A 20,625-nucleotide genomic window follows, 5' to 3' on the forward strand; every position below is an offset into this window, starting at 1 on the left:
CAGCGCTTTGAGAGTCCGAGGCAGGAGGGTCACTTGAACCCAGGAGCTCCAGACAAGCCTGGGCGACATGGTGAAACCCCTTCCCTGCTAAAAATACAAAAATTAGCTGGGCGTGGTGGCAGGCGCCTGTAATCCCAGCTACTCGGGAGGCCGAGGCAGGAGAATCGCTTGAACCCAGTAGACGGGAGGTGGCAGTGAGCCGCGATCTTGCCTCTGCATTCCAGCCTGGGCAACAGAGGGAGAATCCCTCTCAAAAAAAAAAAAAAAAAAAAAGAGGAAGAAGAAATAGAATACAGGCTGGGGGCACGGTGACTCACACCTGTAATCCCAGCACTCTGGGAGGCCGAGAGGGGAGGATCTATCCGCTTGAGCCCAGGAGTTCCAGACCAGACTGGATCACATGGCGATAACCTGTCTACTGAAAATCAAAAAAACTAGCTGGGCGTAGTGGCACGCCTGTAGTCCCAGCTACTCAGGAGGCTGAGGTGGGAGGATTGTTTGAGCCAGGGAGGTTGAGGCTTCAGTAACTGCACTCCAGCCTGAGTGATAGAGTGAGACGGGGAGACACACACACACACACACACACACACACACACACACACACACACACACACACACACACACACACACACACACACACACACACACACACACACACACACACACACACACACACTTAGTTTCTTGTTTTAGGATTCTGTTGTGCACTGAACTTGTCAGCCTCCTAATGTAATTGACTGCTTTCCTTGACTCTCTCTTCCACAGGCTTTCTGGTGCCTCTCATTTCCATCACAAGCACAGAACCTAACACACAGCTTACACTCCTTAATTGTTGGCTGGATTAGTTGCCTTCCTTGACCACTTTACAAGGATTTAGTGAAACTGCTCCGTCTTTAGCCCATGTCTTCCATTCCCAGAGATAATGGTTCACACATCCTTGTCTCCGCCCCGGATCAGTCTCAGCTGATGCGCACATTCGACTGCCCAAGAAACACCCAGTCCCCAAAGTACCCCAAATTGGATATGTGTGAAATTCTAGTTATCTTCCTTTTTTCCTTTATTTATTCCTTCTCTAATGTTCTTTCTTTCTTATGTAGATCTGAACTTCTGTTGTTTTCCTTTTTTTTTTTTTTTGAGATGGGAGTCTCGCTGTGTCGCCCAGGCTGGAGTGCAGTGGCGCGATCTCGACTCACTACAAGCTCTGCCTCCTGGGTTCACGCCACTCCTGCCTCAGCCTCCCAAGTAGCTGGGACTACAGGCGCCCGCCACCACGCCCGGCTAATTTTTTGTTATTTTAGTAGAGATGGGGTTTGACGGTGGTCTCGATCTCCTGACCTTGTGATCCGCCCGCCTCGGCCTCCCAAAGTGCTGGGATTACAAGGCGTGAGCCACCGCGCGCCCGGCTTTTTTTTTTTTGAGGTGGGGAGACAGTCTCGCTCTGTTGCTCAGGGTGGAGTGCAGTGATCTTGGCTCACTGCAACCTCTGCCTCCTGGGCTTAAGTGATCCTCCTGCCTCAGCCTCCAAAGTAACTGGGGCTACAGGCATGCACCCCATGCCTGGCTCATTTTTTTCTATTTTTTGTAGAGACAAGTCTTTGTTGCCCAGGCTGGTCTCGAATTCCTGGACTCAAGCCATCTTCCCACCTCGGCTTCCCAAAGTGTTGGGATCGCAGGCGTGAGCCACTGCACGCAGTCCCTGGCTAATTTTTTTAAAAATCTTTTTTGGTGGGTGTGGTGGCTCATGCCTGTAATCCCAGAACTTTGGGAGGCTGAAGTGGGAGGATCACTTGAGGCCAGGAGTTTGAGACCAGCCTGGGCAACACAGTGAGACCCTGACTCTACAAAAAAAAAAGAAAAATGTGTTTTGTAGAGAAGGGGTCTCTCTGTGTTGCCCAGCCCGGTCTATCTTCATTTTTTGTTTTTGGTATTTATCCTGCTTGCTGTTCTCTGAGCTTCCCGGATCTGTGTTTTGTGTCTATCATTAATTTGGGGGAAATTCTCAGTCATTATTGCCACATTTCTTCTGTTCCTTTATTTTCTTCTCTGCCATTCTGATTATGTGTATGCTACACCTTCTATAATTGTCCTACAATTCTTGGATATTCTGTTCTTTTTCATTTTTTTTTTCTCATTGCATTTCAGCTTTGGAAGTTTCTGTTGACATTTCTTCAAGCGCACCATGTTCTTTGGCCATGTCCAGTCTATTGATGAGCCCATCACAGACATTCATCATTTCTGTTACAGTGGTTTTTTTGTTTTGTTTTTTGAGACAATGTCTCGCTTTGTTGCTCAGGCTGGAATGCAGTGGCTCAATATCAGCTCACTGCAACCTGTGCCTCCCAAGTTCAAGCGATTCTGGTGCCTCAGCCTCCCAAGTAGGTGGGACTACAGGTCGTACACCACCACGCCCGGCTAATTTTTGTTTTAGTAGAGATGGGGTTTTGCCATGTTGCCCAGGCTGGTCTCGAACTCCTGACCTCAAGCGATCCACCTGCCTTGGCCTCCCAAAGTACTAGGATTACAGGCGTGAGCCACTGTGCCTGGCTGAATTATTCATTTTCAGCTGCTATCTCTGTGTAGCTGACTTCTTGGGAGTCCAAGGCAGGTGGATTGCTTGAGCCCAGGAGTTTGAGACCAACCTGGGCAAAATGGCGAGACCTCCGTCTCTACAGAAAAAATGGAAAAACTAGCCAGGCATAGATGTGCACACCTGTAGCCCCAGTTACTCAGGAGGCTGACGTGGGAGGATTGCCTGAGCCCAGGAGGTTGAGGTTGCAGTGAGCTGTAATCCAGCCTGGTTGCAATGAATTGCACTCCAGCCTGGGCAACAGAGTGAGAACAGAATGCAATGGATGTATTTCATAATGGCTACTTTCCTCTTCCCCTCTGCCAGGATCACGGGGCGGGAGGTGGGGTGAGGGGCAGGGGGTTCTCCAGTTTTCACTGTGGGATCCTGGTAAAACTTGTGGTCATGTGCCATGGCTCACACCTAGGATTGCTTGAGGCTAGGAGTTCAAGACCAGTCTGGGCAACATACTGAGACCATGTCTCTACAAAAACAAAACGAAACAGAAAAAAAACCTAAAAGTTAGCCAGGTGACCGGGCACAGTGGCTCACACCTGTAATCCCAGCACTTCAGGAGGCTGAGGTGGGTGGATCACAAGGTCAAGAGATCAAGACCATCCTGGCCAACATGGTGAAACCCATCTCTACTAAAAATACAAAAATTAGCTGGGCATGGTGGCGCGTGCCTGTAATCCCAGCTACTCAGGAGGCTAAGGCAGGAGAATCAGTTGAACCTGGGAGGTGGAGGTTGCAGTGAGCTGAGATTGTACCACTGCACTCCAGCCTGGTGACAGAGTGAGACTCCATCTCAAAAGAAAAAAAAAAAAAAAAAGCCAGCCATGGTGGTACACACCTGCAGTCCTAGCTAGTTGGGCTGAGGCAGGAGGATTGCTTGAGCCCAGGAGTTGGAGGCTGCAGTAAGCTGTGATTGCACCACTGCATTCCAGCCTGGGCAAAACAAAAACAAGAAACAAAAAATAGAAAACAAAAACCAAAAAAAGGGTAGGGTCCCCCCTAAGAATGGGACCCCTAGATGGTTTATTGTTTGTTTGTTTGTTTGTTTTGCGACAGTCTCACTCTGTTGCCCAGGCTGGAGTGCAGTGTCGTGATCTCGGCTTACTGCAGCCTCAACCTCCCCAGGCTCAGGTGATCCACCTCAGCCTCCCAAGTAGCTGGCATTACAGGCATGTGCCACCACACCTGGCTACTTTTTGTCTTTTTTGTAGAGATGGGGTTTTGCCATGTTGTCCAAGCTGGTCTCGAACCCTTGAGCTCAGTGATCTGCGTGCCTCAGCCTCACAAAGTGCTGGGATTACAGGCATGAGCCACCACGCCTGGCCACTATAGATTTTTTAGCTCTCAAATTTGTCCACCCTAAGCCTCCAGCTATGAGTCAATTACACTTTAAGTTTTCCTACCCTGCTACTGGCTCCCCAGAAGTTTCTGTTTCTGTTTCTGTTTCTGGGCTTCTGCTGTTAAGTTGTGATTCTCTGTATCTGCCTTTTTGTCTCTCCAGTTTTAGGGGCAGCAGTTTGCCCTGTGCCCTCAATTCTCTGATAGATCCAACAAGAGTTGTTGACTTTCAGTTTGTTCAGCATTTTTCTTTGTGAGGACAGGAGTGAGGACTCCCAAGCTTGTTACAGGCCAGACTAAAAACCAGAGGTCGTTATCTTCATTTTTTTTTAGACAGAGTCTCACTCTGTCACCCAGGCTGGAGTGAACCCGGGGCTCTCGAACTCCTGACCTTGTGATCCACCTGCCTTGGCCTCCCAAAGTGCTGGGATTATAGGCGTGAGCCACTGTGCCTGGTCTGTCTTCCCTTTTATAATATGGTCTTCCTCCTGAGCTTCGAATTTCTGTGCATGGCACCTCTCTTCATGGCACCCATGAGTCAGAAACGCAGGCCACCACCCTTATCTGTGCCCTCCCTCCTCTCCAAATTGAACCTATTATCAAGTCTAATCAGTTCTATTTCCTATACAACGTTCAAACCCACCCCCCTTTTTTTTTCATTTGTACTGCTTCTACCCTAATTCAGGTTCTCCTGTCTCTCATCCCAAGAGGACTCTAGTCTTCCTACCTCCAGCCCAACCCCTCTAATTTCTTTTCTATGTTGCTTTCATTATGAATCATGTGAAATGCAAAACTGATCATATCATCCCTAATTGAAAGCTCCCCCTTACTTTCAGAAGAAAGTCCAAACTCCTAAATATGGCAAAAGGATTTTTAATGAACTGGCCCAAGCTTACCTCTTCAAGCACATCCTTTGCCACTTTGTACTCATCATGCACCCATATGCCAGTCCTCATCCAGCTGTCTGCATTTTCCAAACGTACTATGTTGTCTCACATGTCTGTGCTTTACACGTGTTGGGTGATTCCTCTGTCCTTTGCCTCTTGGACTTGACTTTTTCTCATCTTTCATGGGTCATCTGGTAATCACCTTCATGAAGACTTTCTGTATCAGCCCAGGCAGAATCACAGTTCTCTGGGCCCCTCAGCATCCTGAACATCCCTTTACTACCATGCAGAACCTATCTCATAAGGTTATTATAAGGATTAAATGAATTCATAAATATAAAGTGCTTGGAGCCTGGCTCCTGCTAAGTGTGACATATGCATTTACTGTATTTAGAATGTTTGCATGTCTGTCACCCCCACTGGACAGGAGCACCTTAAGGGAAGGGCTTGTTTCTTCTTGTGCATGTTACACTACTGATGCCTCAAGGTGTGCACCTTGTTCATGTGTTTACAGCTAGTAGGAACAGCTCAATTTTAGCTCTCTTTTTCCTGCCCCATGAGCCATTTGTCTTGAAAGCCTTCTAAACTTAAAGGTTCAAGAAGACATGCGTTCAGGACCAGAATATCAGGTACATGATCTCATGGCTACTGCTAGCCCAAGAAGAATGCAGGCAGTGGGAATGCAGAAAAAAGAACAGCTGAGAAGAAAAACAAAAGGGCATTGTTTTTGATCTTTAGTGTGCACAGGAGTCAAACTCTTGGTGAGTTTGTTCTGGGCCTCTTCCACAGGGATTCTGACACATGAAGTCTATGGTAGGGCCCATCTATCTGGATTATTAATAAACATTTCAGTGATTGTAATAGAAGTGGTCTAGAGACTACACTTGAAAAACCCTGAGGTAAGGGAACAGTTTCATTCAAACCAAAGCCAAAATCCTCCAAAACTCACCCACAGGAAAATTTCCAGGTAGAAGAGAGTTATACAAACAGTATCGACTCTGTCTCTCTGAGCCTCAACTTCCCTTGTGGTTTCCTCTCTGGTGAGGGACACCAGCCCCTATCAGTGGATGATACAGAAAGGCCATGTGCAGCCCTGGGACAAACCATGGCTCCATCCGTCTTGGTGTGGCATGGACTGAAAGATGGACAGAGCCGCAGCTTCATTAAAAAACAGTTTATTAGCATCTGTGCCCCCAGTGCAAGTGAAGACTGACTCCCTCTCTGGGAGGCCTGGACTCCCCACCTGAGCTCCTGGGGAGCTGCTCTGTAGTGTGCCCCTATCTTGGGGCAATGTCCTTGCTCTTCTGACTCCAGTCCCATTGCTCCTGGCACAGGGCTAAGCTCCACCTCGAGATGCCATAGGGATGGTCTCTCCCAAGTGACTGTCACCTCCAGCGTCTGAAAAGAAGCCCCCGTCCCCAGGGGCTGGGGCCACATCCACCTGGATGACACCATGCACCTGGGAGAGCTGTGGGCTGTCTAAGCTGGCAATGAGCTGGCGGGGGCCTGGTCGCACGGGCACAAACGTCTGGCGCAGTGTCACTGTTTCATTGCCTCCAATGTCCCTGTGGGCAGAGACAAGGTCATGGGCCTGGAGTAATTGGGGGTGGAGTGGGGAGTAAGAGCTGATCCAGGGCAGTCAGGAGGAAGAAGCAGGAGGTGGACCCATTCAGACAATTCCAGGCTTACCTGAAATTTCCACACTCAAGACCAGGAGCCCCAGGGCGCCTCTGCATAGCCAGCTCAGCAGCCACCCACCAGCTGCCTGTGCTGGAACTCTCCCCATCGTCTGGGACTCCTCCCTCCCTGCTCCCACATCCACCTGGACAAAGACTGCTGATGCCACCGCAGAAGCCTCTCATGCCATCCCCTCCATCACCACTGCTCCTGCCCCAGACAGAACATCCTCATCTCACCTGGGGTTTCCAAAACCAAGAAAACTTCAAAATGAGACTTTGGGGGCCCAACACAATATTTCCAAATACTTTCAGTTTTGACAAGAGCATAGGTTGAAGAAAAGTAATGCTGCTATGATCATCGTTCCAAAGAAAAAAGAGCATTTTCACATACCAAAACATTAGAAGGATGTTATCTTCAAAAAAAAAAGGAAAATCCTTCCCAAGAACAGACAACAGACATCTTTAAATGGACATAAACCCTTGTGTCTCTCTCTCTCTCTCTGTGTGTGTGTGTGTGTTACCTCTGGTGCCCTATTCAACCCAAGCCTGCCACTGGGGACCCTTTCCAGACATAGAACCTGTGCAGTCACTATTGTCCTGTAAGAGAATGAGCCAACATCCCTAACTCCAAGGATGAGTTCTTTTCAGGGCAAAGCATTTGGCTTGGAGCCTGGTTCTGAGGGGTTTCCCTGGACCACTCTACTCCCTTTTCTACCACTTGTTAGCTGTGAGGCTTAGGAGAAGCTATTTAACTTCTCTGTTCCTCACTTTCTGGGTCACAAAATGGAAGTGAAAGTAAAGGGAGGAGTGGGATCTGATTATCTTGAAGGTGCTTCTGAGCTCCCTGAAGGAGGGAGGCAGGGATATATAATAGAACGTAGTATGATAGGAAGTCTATAAATTAAGTCTATAACTTAATGGCTAGGCTATGTCCTGACTGCTTACAAGTTTGCATTCTTAATTTTTGCTAACTTTTTCATAGATATAAGATTCAAGATTGTTCAAGCTCAGAGCAGCCCTCAGAAGTCTATTTACTCTATACCATAATTGAACTATGATATTTCAGAAAGTAACGTTTACATTGCAATAACTGATTATTTTCAAGAGAAACTGTTTTCTAGGTGGAAATGTCAAGATCTCTCCCTCCCATGGTCTCATTGTGAGGTGGGGACTTTACCACACCTCTTTTGTGAGTTGAAGCTGAGTACAAGCCATCTGCTAAAGCTGGGATGTTCCTGGAACTGAGTGTGGGTCATGAAACCAACTCCCCAACAAGGACACCAGAACTTAGACATCGAAATGAGCATTGTCCAATTGTGTACTTGTTCAATCATATTGCCTGGGCTTGAAACATTTTTAAAACTCCTCCTGGACTCTTCTTCAGAGCCATTTAAACCATACACACACGTGTGTGCTCAGTGACACAACGGTCAGCCTGTCCTTCCTTCCACAGCATGCCTCGGTTCTGATGGAAAAGGGCAGTTACCCACCTGTTCGCTTATCTTATTAATTAGTCTTAGCTCTTGATGACTTCAGGTTTCTCTGCAAAGTCAAATCTACCCCTAAGAAAGCAGATTGACCACTCTGAGGACATTCTAGAGAATATGATTCAGACTCTGAGGGAAATTCCCAGGAAGGGTTTGGGACAGACTTCCAGCCTCCCTGGTGACTGCTTTTGGTGGTGACAACAGCCATCTGGAGGAGTGAGTTCTGGAATGTTTATTAAGTGGCCAGTCACCACAGTGGGGTGGCACACCTTATGCTATAATGGGGTTCCATGCCACAGCCTTTGATGTGCAAATGAGAGGCAAAGTATACCCATCTTGGAATCTTATGTACCTGAACCAACAGCTCAGAGATGTCCCCCTGGAGGCTCCCAATTGTACTGGAGGCTCTGGTCTGGGCTCACAGCAGCTAAGGAGCCACAGACTGTCCAGGGAGGATCTGCCTTAAGAAACCATCATCCAACCCTGTCTTTTACTGTAGGGAGACTCACATACACCCTACAGCTAAAGACAGGGAACAGGTCCCCCAACACTCAGCACAGTGGCCCTTTCCTTACTTCCAGGCAGGGCCAAGAGGCAAAGGCCTGGTGGGGCTGCTGAGGCAAGTCCGGCTCTGCGGATCCCTTAGGATGAGGAACCTCCCCCCACCATGGTGGGGGTGTGGGTAAGAGATGCCTGCTGGGCAAGACTAGCAGAGCAGGCTACCCGGGGGGTTCAGGCTCTGTTCACTGAGCTGCCAGAGACCCTGGTATGGTGACACGAGGAAAGCCCTACTTTGTGACACATCATAGCATTCCCAGGGGCCCAGGCTGGGGCAAAGATCAACATAGCTGCCTTCTCAGCTTTGGCCTAATGGCGAAGGTGGCGGCCACCACCAGGAGAGCTGCTGTGTGTGAGGGAGGGGTGGCCAGGTGGGCAGGGGCTCCTCTGCTTCCTCCCCTCACTTTCCCCACCCCAAGCCGTTGTTCTCTCTCAGGAGCACGCTGTCTGAAGACGAAGCCTGCCCCTGTGCCAGAAGGCTGATCTAGAAGGCCAGGCTCTGGCCTGCTCTGCCTTCCCTCCGTGCTTTTCCTAGGGAGGGACAGGGCAGCACGTGTGCGTCTGTATCAAAGATGACAGCCGCAGGCCCAGGAACACAGCATGTGTGTGCCCTCACTGCACCCAGGGGCTTGCCCAGCCCAGGATCAGGCCCAGACGGGCTGGGTAAGGGCCTGAGGGATGGCGTTCTCTCCTCTGGAACTGCTGCTTGGCCCTCATGGCACAAAACAAACAATGAGTTTGAGAGCCTGTGCATGGTATGCGCCACAATGGGAAGAGCAGAGTTTGCCCCCTATGAGCTGTGAGACCATAGGAGACGTGACCGCCAGTTTCCCCATCTGTAAGTGGGGGTGATAATGGCAATAATAAAAATAACAACTACCAATGGAGCACTAACTTTGTGCCAAGCAGTGCACTAAACAACCCTAGGTCCAGGGGCTATTGCTATCCCTGCTTTACAGATGAGAACACTGAGGCTTGAAAGAGAGAAGTCGCTTGCCCAAGGGCATATAGCCAGTAAGTGCTAGAGCTGAACCCATATCGTTAGGGTTCCAAAACTTCGCCTGTGTGTGTGTGTCTGTGTGTGTGTGTGTGTGTGTGTGTGACCGAGAGAGAGAGAGAGACACGGGGTCTCACTCTGTCACCCAGGCTGGAGTGCAGTGGCACAAACATGGCTCACTTCAGCCTCAACCTCTCCAGGCTCAGGTGATCCTCCCACCTTAGACTCCCAAGTAGCTGGGACAACAGGCGCACAGCACCAAACCTGGTTAATTTTTTAAAAATTTTTTGTAGAAACAGGGTTTCACCATGTTGCCCAGGCTGGTCTCCAACTCCTGGGCTCAAGTGATCCACTCACCTTGGCCTGCCAAAGTGCTGGGATTACAGGTGTTAGCCACCACGCCCCAGCCTAAAACTTTGCTTTTAATCATATGATGACCTTTAATGTACTTTGTTTTTTTGTTTGTTTGTTTGTTTTTTTGAGATGGAGTCTGGTTCCATCACCTAGGCTGGAGTGTAGTGGCACAATCTCAGCTCACTGCAACCTATACTTCCCGGGTCCAATCGGTTCTCCTGCCTCGGCCTCCCAAGTAGCTGGGATTACAGGTGTCTGCCACCAAATATGGCTAATTTTTTTACTTTAGTAGAGATGGAGTTTTACTTTGCTGGCCAGGCTGGCCTTGAACTCCTGACCTCAAGTGATTTGCCTGCCTCGGCCTCCCAAAGTGCTGAGATTACAGGCATAAGCCACCGTACCTGGCCTTCTAATGTACTTTAAAGAGTTTTTGTGTCCAAAGGAGATAATATTCCTGAAAATGCCTGGTCAATTCTTCAGTGCTGGGCAAATATTAGCAATGAGTTACTAATGATTCCTATGTGGGGCTTTTGCTCCCTAATTAGATAGCGAGGCAGGGCAAGGACACGGCATAGCACCAGGTGCCCAGGAGGTCTCCCTAAAGGCTGGTGGGACTGAGCTGGGTCGGGAGGTATTGCTAGCTGGCCCCAACCTGCTTGGTTGGGTCCTGACAGAACATACTTGTCCAGACAGAGAGGAAGCAAAGCTGGGAGCCAGGGCAGCCTGTGGGGAAGGCCAGAGTGGAAGCAGGGGTAGGGGGAGAGGCCAGACTCACCCAACGTTGAGAATCTTGGGCCTCTGTAACCCAGAGCCCTCGAGCCGGAAGACGACATTGGTGAGGGTGACGGGAAGGGGGTTCTTGAAGACAATCTGTACTTCACACTCCTGGCCAACCACTGCTGCTCCCAGTAACTGAGAGAAAAAGAGGCCCATCCCCCACGTCAGAGACCCTGGCCAAACACACGGGGACCGTACGCTGCACCAGAGAGGGGAGGCTGCTTAGAAGCAAAACCTCCCCCTGAGCCCCACATTTATCCTCCTGAGAGAAGACTCCCCAGAAGTCAGAGAAGAAACTCCAACCTATTCCCCAATAAAGGCTGTCACAGAACCAGAGACATAAGATCCCATGCTACAGATGAGGAAACTGAGGCCCCAGAGCCGGTCCTTGACCTTCTCCTACAAAGGCTCATCAGGCCAGCCTGCTGCTGGCTTAGCGCCCACCTCTGATGTCCTTATCCCCTGGCCTTCACGCTCCGACCACCCCTCATGCCCCAGCAAACTGCAGTCACCGTGAGGGAGAGGTCTGGGGTGCGCAGACGGAAGGTGTGCTGCTTGGCCAGCACCTGCCCGCTCTCCTTGACGTGACCTGAGACATTGAGCAGCATGGCCCCCTGGTCCACAAGATGGGGCCGGTATTCCTCGTAGGCCACTGGCATGGTCACACGGTCCGCTGTGGAGAAGAGACATGGCATCACTGAGGGCTGCTTCCCTACATGCAGCTTCCCCCAGGGACTCCCCACTGCTCCTCGGGTCTCCATGTCCACAGCCCTGAGGTGCCCAGCCATCCAGGGAGCAGGGCTGGGTAAGGAGCACTTACAGGCCCCTGGTGCCAGCTCCACTTCCTTCTTGGTCTCCTTGAAGATGGTCCCACTGACACCAGTATAGAAGGTGACTGAGAGGTAGAGGTGCAGTTTCACTGTGCGGCGGCTGCTGCTGTGATTGGTCAGCATCACAGAGACCATCAGATCCTGCCCCATCACCGCGTCCTGTGCCTCCACCTGCATGGCCACATCCTCCGCAGAGCCCCGGTTGGCATACACATTGGGTTTGCTGCCGTGGGCTGCTGCTGTCTCTACTGCCTTCCGCTCCGCGTCTGAGCCTGGGGGTTGAGGGTCAAGGGTGAGGTTCCAATTCCCACTTGGGTGGCCAAGCACTTGGCAGGAACACTTGTTGTGGGGCCCAGAGCTGGCTGGGTTGGGGCAATGGTACCTTCTGGGTGCTTATAGAGGTAGGTGATGTCCTCCCGCATGTTGGAGCCGATGGCCTTTGTGACAATGAGTGTGCCGATGGCCTTCTCCTCCACATACACAATCTTGAAGCTGCCATCGTCCTGCCGCTGCCAGTACACCTTGTCACTATTCACCTGCGGGGGGTGGGGGTGAGCAGGAATGAGTGAGCCAGAGGGTCTGAGGGTGGCCTGACTCCCGGCCTCCTTCCCCTGATCCCAGGAGCTATGGGACAGGGCTTGGTCCCAAGGGTGGGAGCTTCCTGGCAGAGCCCAAGGGGAGACTTTCCAAGACGAGCCAGACGAGGCCAGAGTGCAGGGAAGAAGCTGGTCTGGGAGGCTCCTCGAAGAGCACTTTGGCAATAATAACAGTAATCCCTCACGCTCATTGGCTGACTTTACGACTAGTGAAGCAGTTTCATACCCATTATCTCTTTTGATCCTGAGTACAGGAAGCAAGGCAGCCTTGATTATCCCCTTTTACAGGTGAGGAAACTGACTTGTATAATGAGTGACTTGCCCCGGGTCGCACAGCTGGTCAGTCAGTGGTGAAATTGGAACCAGAGAACCCATGACTGAAGCCCAAGAAGGCACCTGGAGCCCAGCCCTCACCTCAGCAAAAATGAAAGGCGTGTCGTACTTCATGTAGACCAGGCCATTCTTGATGGACTCCACGGAGCAGGGGCCGCAGCAGAAGATGCCTAGAGAGTGAGGCGGGACAGAGGCAAGAGATCTGAGAAGGCGGAGAGGGCTCTTCAGACCGTGGGTAAGGTCCACACAGGGCCCCAGCCCCACCCACTCAGGCCTGGTCCCACTGCCTGGTGGCCTCTGGAACAAGGCCATCAGCCCTGACCCAAACACTTGGGGGTCAGTTGACAGCCAGTGCAACACAAGTATGGAAAACAAAGAGCGGCTCCATTTGTCTCTCAATCTGCTTTCCTCAGCCCAGGCTGCTCTGCTGGAGGACGGGGGCAGGGTACAGATGTGCAGACCAGCCTGCCTGATACCCAAGTCCCCGACATACTCTTTCACGGCTGGCTGACACTGGATGTCCACCATCTGTGGCTCCCAGAGGACAGGACCCCCCATCCTTTATCATAACCAACCCAAAGTCCACAGCGGCCCTGCCTGCTGGCTGGGAGAGCGAGGACATCACCGCCACCACCATTCCAGAGAGATGCGGAACAACCCTCAGCTCTGCAGCCTGCTGCCCTCTCTACTGGGGGGAGCTGGTGGGAGATAGAGTCTGCCCTTATCATACTCAGGAGGCTGTCTGACAGGAGGAGGCCTGGCAGGAGAGGGCGGAGTGCTAAGTGAGTACCATCCAACAGGAAAGAATCTTAGACAACACATAACACTACACACTCCTTTACAGACGGGGAAACAGCAAGGCGAAGTGCATGCCAGGATCTCACAAGACAGGCGGTGCAGGGAGAATGAAAGGAGCTAAGTCTTTTTGAGTAGCTACTACACTCCCGGCATGCTGCTGGTCCCTTCAGATACAGAATTTCTCATTTAATCCTCCCAATCACCCTATATGGTATCTATCACCCCAAATTACATCCAAACCACCAAAGCCTAAAAGTTCGAGGTGCTTGCCCAAGAGCATACATCTGAGAAGTGATCAGGCTGGGATCAAGCCCCAGTCTGGCTGGCCCCGAGCCCCCTGCCTGATGTCCACCCCACCACTTCCCAGAGTTGGGGGCCAGAGGTCAGATCTGCCAGTGTCTGGGCCAGGCTGTTTCAGCACCACAGGCATCACTGGGTTGCACAGCTCAGGGGGCTGTGTTCACATATCTGAGTGAGAGGGAGGGCACTGGGAAGAGGCTAGGGGAGGAATGTAGGCTACGGAGGATTCTCTGACCTGGGGTAAGGGAGAGGCTGGACAGAAGGTAGCTGGCAGGGCAGGCCTCGTGGCCTGAGGCTGGAGTATCACGGTAGGAAGGGGTGGGGGTTTGTTTGAGAACAGAGTGTATGGTAGTTCTAATTTCTGCAGAAACACATGTATGTGGACACAGAAAAGAGACCCGTGGGTTATATTAACAGTAATTATATATTAAGGCATGGCCATAAGGGCTATTTTCTTCTTTGAACCTATCTGAGCCCTGATTTTTTTCTATGCTGTATATATAACTCACAGTGAGCAATGGAACAGACAGGAAGGAACTCGGTGAAAGCGAGAGCATGTGCTTAAAAGGACTGGACTTGCTCTGTCGCTGACCTACCACTCTGTGCCCCAGAGGAGGTCACTCCATCTCTCTGGCCACCCTTTGGAGTGGGTCCCAAATCTGGCTGATCGTCAGAATCACCAGAAGAACTTTCAAAAATATACATTGTTAGCATCTATCCTTGGAAAGTCTAATGTATCAGGTTTGGGGTAGAACCTAGAAATTTACTTTAAAAATATTTTTGAAAAAAAACCCAAATACCTCCTGAGAGAGAATAGGGAAGCTTTACATTTTGTGTTGTTCAATTCTGTACTTTTTATTCCTTCCAAGCATGTATTACTTATAAAAATGACTTTAAAAGGGTCCTTCAATTAATTATCCCCAGGATATGTAAGTTAAAAAGCAAGAATAGTGAATATGAATTCTCTTTCTCTGAATACTCTTACAGCTTTTGAATTTTGAACCTCCCTTGTATATTAACCATTATAAATAAAATAAACCATTGTAAATAAGTAAAATGTAGGCAAATAGAGAGTTATATAGAATGATAAAAATAAACTAACGTCCCCATGGTGGTTCAGCTGATAAACCCGTTTAAGAAGCCATGGGATTACAGGGCTTGGCTCTCCGGCCCAGCCCAGCACTGACACTCTGGACTGTGTTACTCAGGTGTGGGAGATGAGCAAGGGCATGGTGGGGAGTGGGGGACCCAGCTTACCACTGCTAGTCTCCTGGGGCGTGGCGTCTACCACCTGCCACCCGTCAAAGCCCGAGGGCAGATCCGGCCTCTTCATCCAGCAGTCATTCCACACATGGAAGTTCCTGGATGGACATGGAGGAGGGGCTGGGTCTGAGCCCCAGGGTCAGGAGTCCACAGTTTCCCCGGCCTCCCCAGCCCTGCCCACCCTCCACTTCCAAAGCTCAGGTCACCGTTCTTCAGCACAGATGGGCAGTCCACCCCAGCTCACCAGACAGAATCATGGTTCAGGTGCTCCAGGGGCTTCATGTTCTCATCAAAGTAGATGTCCATGGTAAGGGATGTGTCTGTGTCATGGGCGGAGTTGAAGTTGGTGACAGTACGGGTGGCCAGACCCAGGCAGCGCAGCACTGTGGAGGAGCGAAGGTTGGGGTTCAAGGCATGGGTTGGGGGCAAGTGAGGCATCGTGTCAGGAGTATCAGGGGGAGAAGGGCAACTAGGATTGCCAAGCTGGGCACAGACTGCCAGCGTCATGGTCACTGGGGCCAGAAGGCCTTTGGGCTACAGAGCACTTGGGGTCAGGGGAAGCTAGGCCACCTGCCTGGCTCAGTCCTTGCCTGTCCCTTCTCCCTCCTTTCCCTTAGGCCTCTCTCTGTTGTTAACACTAATTAATGAAAATTAAGGCCAGCCTATTATCCACCCCCGCCTGCACCCTGCACTGTAGCCACAGCTGGGCAGGGCTGCGTAAGCCTGGCTTTCCTCCCTTCTCCCTGCAGGGCCTGGGCCACTCCTGTCCCAGTCCCTCCACTACCTGTAGTGGTCACGCCAGCAAAGACCCAGCACTGGCCATAGGGGACGGAATAGCCGGTGCGTAGGTAGCTAAGCAGGATCTCGACGCTGCCCACCCACGCTGATGGGTTGGTGCCTCGGGAGTAATCACCAGACCAGTTCCCAATCAGGACTCCATTGTCATCCAGGGAGTTCACCTGCCCAGGACAGGATGAGACGGGGCTGAGGTGGAGGAGGGGCTCAGGCCCTGCCATGTGGTCCTTAGCCCGGCCCCGATCCTGCAACCACCCCTTACCCCTAAATGCCTCAGGATCCAGACATCAGCCTGAGCTCTACCCAGCCCTTCCCTCAGCCACCTGCCCCCCTCCGACCCAGGCTCTGACACAGGAATGTGAATCCTGGGTGTGCCAAGTTTTGGGTTTGGCCCTACATTCCACAGGAGCTGGGACAGGAGCCAGGAAAGGCAGGGTGGGGGGCAGGCAAGGGAGAGAAGAGGAGGGAGACCCCTTCCTGATGTATCCTTTGCAAGGGCAGGGACAGGGCTGGGGGTCCTCGAGGAATCCAGAAAGGGCAGGATGAGGGTGAGGGTGTGGCGAGGCAGCAGGCAAACACACAGTAGGACTCAGAGATGTGAGGGTGCTCACCATGGCAGAGATGACCCGGGAGACACTGACTGGGTCTCCACGGCCTCCATATGGCATCCCCCGCCGGTCCAGGATGTATAGGCAGGCATCCAGCACCCCGTGGTCAAACTGGAAGGAGGGATGGAGGGCAGAGGTGACAGCCTGAACCCTAGGCCAGCACCCTGCTCCAATACCCCAGCCCCCACACCCACCCCAGCTCCCCTGGGTGTATGTGACCCTGGCCAGCCGCACCATACCTGGCCGTAGTTCCAGGTCCGCTCGCCAATCTGTGCTTCGGTCCCATAGTAAATTCTCCCAGACTCATTAAGCACATACTCCTGCCGCCAATCCTCATGGTCCACGTACACAATGTCCTCTGTGTCCCCAGAACACAAAAAACTGGTTCCCTCCAGTTCTCTGCCTGGGCCTCACCTACTTCTGGCCAGTCCTGTAGGACTCATGTCCACAGAAGAAAATGCGGGGATGCCCCTAGCCTGACAGGACTGCTGCGGGAGGACAGGGGGAGCATGACAGATGGTGGAGGAGATTGGCTGTAGCCAGGGGCCTTTGCCAGGAGAGGTGTGGCTGGCTGTGTGACCCTGGGCTGGCCACCTTTCTGCACCAGGCCTCAGTCCTCTCATCTGCCCAGTGGGAGGCTGGCTTCTCCTGGGGTCAGGCACCTAGGCACCCCGCCGCATCCGAGGGCAGGAAGCCCTTCCCTGTCTTTCCCTCCCATCTACCCTCTGCTCCGGACTCCAGCTGCTCACCTGGGCACCAGGGGTTGAAGAGGATGTAGATCTCATTGCGGGGGTCAAAGGGCAACTGGAACTCCCCAGCATCTGATTGTGTGCGGACTGTGAACTGAAACTTGCCGATGATGGCGTTGGGGGAAGTGTGGACCCGCAGGTTCAGATTCTGCCCACTGGCCTTGACCACCTGGGCTTTCCAGCCTCCACTGCCCCCCTTGCCCACTGGGATGATCACGTGCGTGCCCTTGCCCACCTCGGGGTTGTTTCCTAAAGTAGGAAATCAGCAATTAGCTGGCAAGGCCTCCCTGAGGAGAGGGGATGGAGCCTGGGACTTCTTCCGGCCCCACCCAAAATGTGTATGAGCCACTGTGTATGTCCCTACGTTGGGCCATCACCTTATTCTCTGACAGTCTCCCTCAGAGCAGCTCTGTCTCCACCCAGTGCTTGCCCACATGTTAGGGCAGTGCCGCAGTCCAACATCCCAAACCTGTTCCCCTGACACTGAACTCTGAGGTGGGGAGGAGAGGCGAGGGCTCCTGTCGCCTTCTGCCTGCCTATCACAGTGCCTGGGCTGGAGGGGCAGATCCACCTGCCCCATATGAAAGGGCAGTCCTGATCCTGAAGGCCAACCCTGCCTGCTCCCTGGGGCTGCAGCTTCCAGAGCCCAGGGTATCCCTGGTGGAGGTGGTAGGGGTTCCTGGGAAATTAAAGGATGAGGTGGGCAAAGTTAGGCCCTAATCAAAGGGTAAAAGGAGTCGCCTGCCCCAGGCAGCAGCATAATCACCAGCCTGAGAAGTCAAGCTCCACCAAGCAACGTGGTGAGGGAGGCACCTGCCTTGGGTCACGGGGACAGAGGGACAGAGACAGAGACAGACAGAATTGGCAGAGATGGGGGACATGGAAGGAGAGAGGGAGAGAGAGAGATAGAAGAGAGAACCAGCCACATCCTGGGGAATGAGAACAGATGCAGAAAGGACAGAGCAGCAATGCCGAAGGAGGCACCGAGGCAGGCCCTGAAGAGGAGTAATCTGAGACCGATGCCCCAGGAGGCTTGAGGAGGATGGGCTTGGGAAAAACGGAAACATCAAGACCCCCTCTGTGAGACACACCCCCAGGGGCACACCCACACACTTGCACCTGCCTTATCTGGCAGAGCTGAGGAGTGGGGCAGGGAGGAGCCTAAAGACCTCTCTGATCCTAATGCCAGCCTCTCCCCACCAAACACAGGGCCTTCACCCTTCCCAATCCAAGCCCCACTGACCGATGAGTAACTCAAGGGTGATGCGATCAGAGGATTCATAGGTCCGGGACAGAAGGAGAAGCATGTGGAAAGGCTGCCCGCGGCGCACTATCAGCTCGTCGTACTCATACTCGTCTGTGTGGTGCTCTCGGCGGTTCTGGTCCGAGCGCGAGCTCAGCAAGTCCACACCGTTCACTACTAGCATGCCCTCTGCAAGGAGACAGCTCCGTGTCAGTGAAGCCCCATGAGGAGCCCAGGCCCTCATCATTAGCCTCCTATCTCCCCAGAAATGCCAGGCTGAGTCTCTGGTCCCATTAAACCCTTTCAGCTCTCAGCTGAGGAGGACAGACCAGCCTCACCTTGGATGGTGCCATCTCCAGCTGCATTGACACCGCTGCCCCGGGATACAGGCCGGCGGGAGTCTGAGCCCCGGGAGCCAGGTCTTCGAGTGCCAGAGCTGGACCCTCGACCCCTGGAGTCAGAGGGTTCAGGTCCCCAGTCGTCATCTGCCGCATTTCGGCATGAACAGCAGCCACAGCAGCGAGCCCAGAAGGAACGGCCTCCTCCTCCTCTGCGAGAGCGTCTGTCTGGCTCTGGCTCTGGCTCTGGAGACGGCGTGGTGGGGGGCTGCAAGGGGTTGCCACCCCAACGGCCCACATCAGAACGTGGCCCATCCATCATGCCTGTTAGGAAGAGGCAGGGTGGCTCCTTAACCCAGGTAGCCCCAGCCAGCTGACCCAGAAACCCTCCATCCAGACAGCTGATTCGGTCCCAGCCGGATGACTGAAACTATCCCACCTTGGCCCAGAGATTCTCCAGACACATCCAGAGACCTTCCGCGAAGACCATTCAGACTCACCCAGAGAAGCTTCTCATGCTGCAGAGAAAAGCCTTCCCCTCACCCCCACCAAACAACATCTGAAAAACTGCCCAATGAAGAAACCCACTCAATGATCCATCCCAGGAAATCCACATAGTTCCCTGCATGGACACTTGTCCCAGCCTCAAGACCCAGCTGCACACACATCAGAGTGCTCCAGCATCCCTGGGCCTGGTCCCTCCACCTGCTAGCTCTGCAGTCTAGAGGTGCACAACACTGACAGCTTCTAGAACTCATTTCTTAGCAGAAATCCCCCAACTCAAGGTTCCTCACAAGACAGACAATTGGCCCTGGGGCCTGGGTCCTTGGCATTCCCAAGTCAGGGAAGACCCCACTTGGGGCTGCCAGGAGGGGTAGGGCATGCCCGGAGCCTGTGCCCAGGGAAAGCAGAGTCTTGGTGTTGGCAACAGCCTTGCTGGGGCTGACAGGTACACAGCTGGCCCACACCCCACCTTGCTGGATCCAGGCATGGCCTCCGATAGTGTGGGCTGCCTGGACTCGGCACCACAGTGCCCGTGGGAGCCCCTCACCTGGCAGCAGTGTTGGCAACCGCAGCACTGAGTCCTGGGGCTGAGATGGAACAGGTCAGGATGGATGGGACAGGACCCACGGACTGGATGCCGCAGGGACAGGCCTGGTAAGTGACTTATGTGGGAGGGAGGGGCCAAACTGCTGTAGGGGGCGGAGAGAAGAGGCCAGGCCTCTGGGCGGGGAAATGGGGAGAAGATGCTACGAAGGGAGCAGGGGTGAGGTCTGTCTGGGCTTAGGCTGGGCTTTGGTGGGAGCCACCGGTGTGATGGCCCCTGGCACCAGGCTGATTCCTGCCAGACTGGGCATGTGAGGAGCCCCTTCTCCCGGATGAAGAAGCTGCAAGGGCAGTGGGGCAGGCAGGCCCTTCCACCCACAGCCCTGTCTGGCCGACCTTCTGGTCCCAAGCTTAGGCTGCCTACCTCTGCTCTCACAGGCTCCTGCTGCCGAGCTCCGTGCAGCCCAAGCCAGGCTCAGCCCTATGAAACTGGCCCAGGGGCCTGGTCCTGGAACCAGGGAGGTCCTGGGATCCCAGGTTGCAGACTGGTGACATCAGCAGCCAGGCCCTCAGACTGGCTCCACCAGCTAACCCCTGACCTGCTGGCTCTACCAGATATTCTGACTCCCCCCACCCCCAAGTCTGTCTCTTCTTTCTCAGCTTCTCTACAGCCCCAGGCATGAGTGAGCTGCCCTCAAGTTTGGGATTAGGGAGATCAGAGTAGGAGCAATCTCATTTCACGTCCCCCACCCCCGCTGTAGCCTGGGGGGTTGGGGGACGTTTAGGCCTTTCCACTCAGGCTTGGGTGGGAACTGAGTCCCCCTTCCAGGGGTGCAGAGTACCTTTCTCTCACTGAGAGGAGTCTCTGCTCAGTTGGGACTCGAGGATTCCCTTTTCTCCAACCTGGAATTCTTCCTGGGAATCCAGACCAACCGGCTCAGGCACCTGTGCTGTGTGCATCCTAACTCCACCCCGACACTGGGGAAACACTAAGGATGGCACCAAGGCTATCCCAAGGCAGAGAGGAGGAGGTTAGGCATCTTCAGGGAGGCTCTCCTTGGGTGTTG

At 52.9% G+C, this 20,625-nt stretch overlaps 1 protein-coding gene across 1 annotated transcript; it reads right to left on the minus strand.

Annotated features, from left to right (window-relative positions):
• Window positions 1-5,834: 5,834 nt before the first annotated feature.
• On the minus strand, window positions 5,835-19,658 carry TGM1 (transglutaminase 1). The gene is made up of 15 exons (XM_002824604.4): window positions 19,563-19,658; window positions 18,512-18,835; window positions 18,174-18,362; window positions 16,931-17,179; window positions 16,421-16,539; window positions 16,185-16,292; window positions 15,563-15,737; window positions 15,023-15,161; window positions 14,773-14,876; window positions 12,499-12,587; window positions 11,871-12,024; window positions 11,479-11,760; window positions 11,171-11,331; window positions 10,657-10,793; window positions 5,835-6,371 (listed from the first exon to the last, which is right to left on the minus strand). Exons 2-15 carry the CDS (start codon window positions 18,831-18,833, stop codon window positions 6,143-6,145), a joined length of 2,457 nt encoding a protein of 818 aa, XP_002824650.2. The 5' UTR covers window positions 18,834-18,835; window positions 19,563-19,658; the 3' UTR covers window positions 5,835-6,142.
• Between the last annotated feature and the right edge of the window lie 967 nt (window positions 19,659-20,625).

The sequence above is a fragment of the Pongo abelii genome, chromosome 15, assembly GCF_028885655.2.
Source record: "Pongo abelii isolate AG06213 chromosome 15, NHGRI_mPonAbe1-v2.0_pri, whole genome shotgun sequence".
NCBI classification, from domain to species: Eukaryota; Metazoa; Chordata; class Mammalia; order Primates; family Hominidae; genus Pongo; species Pongo abelii.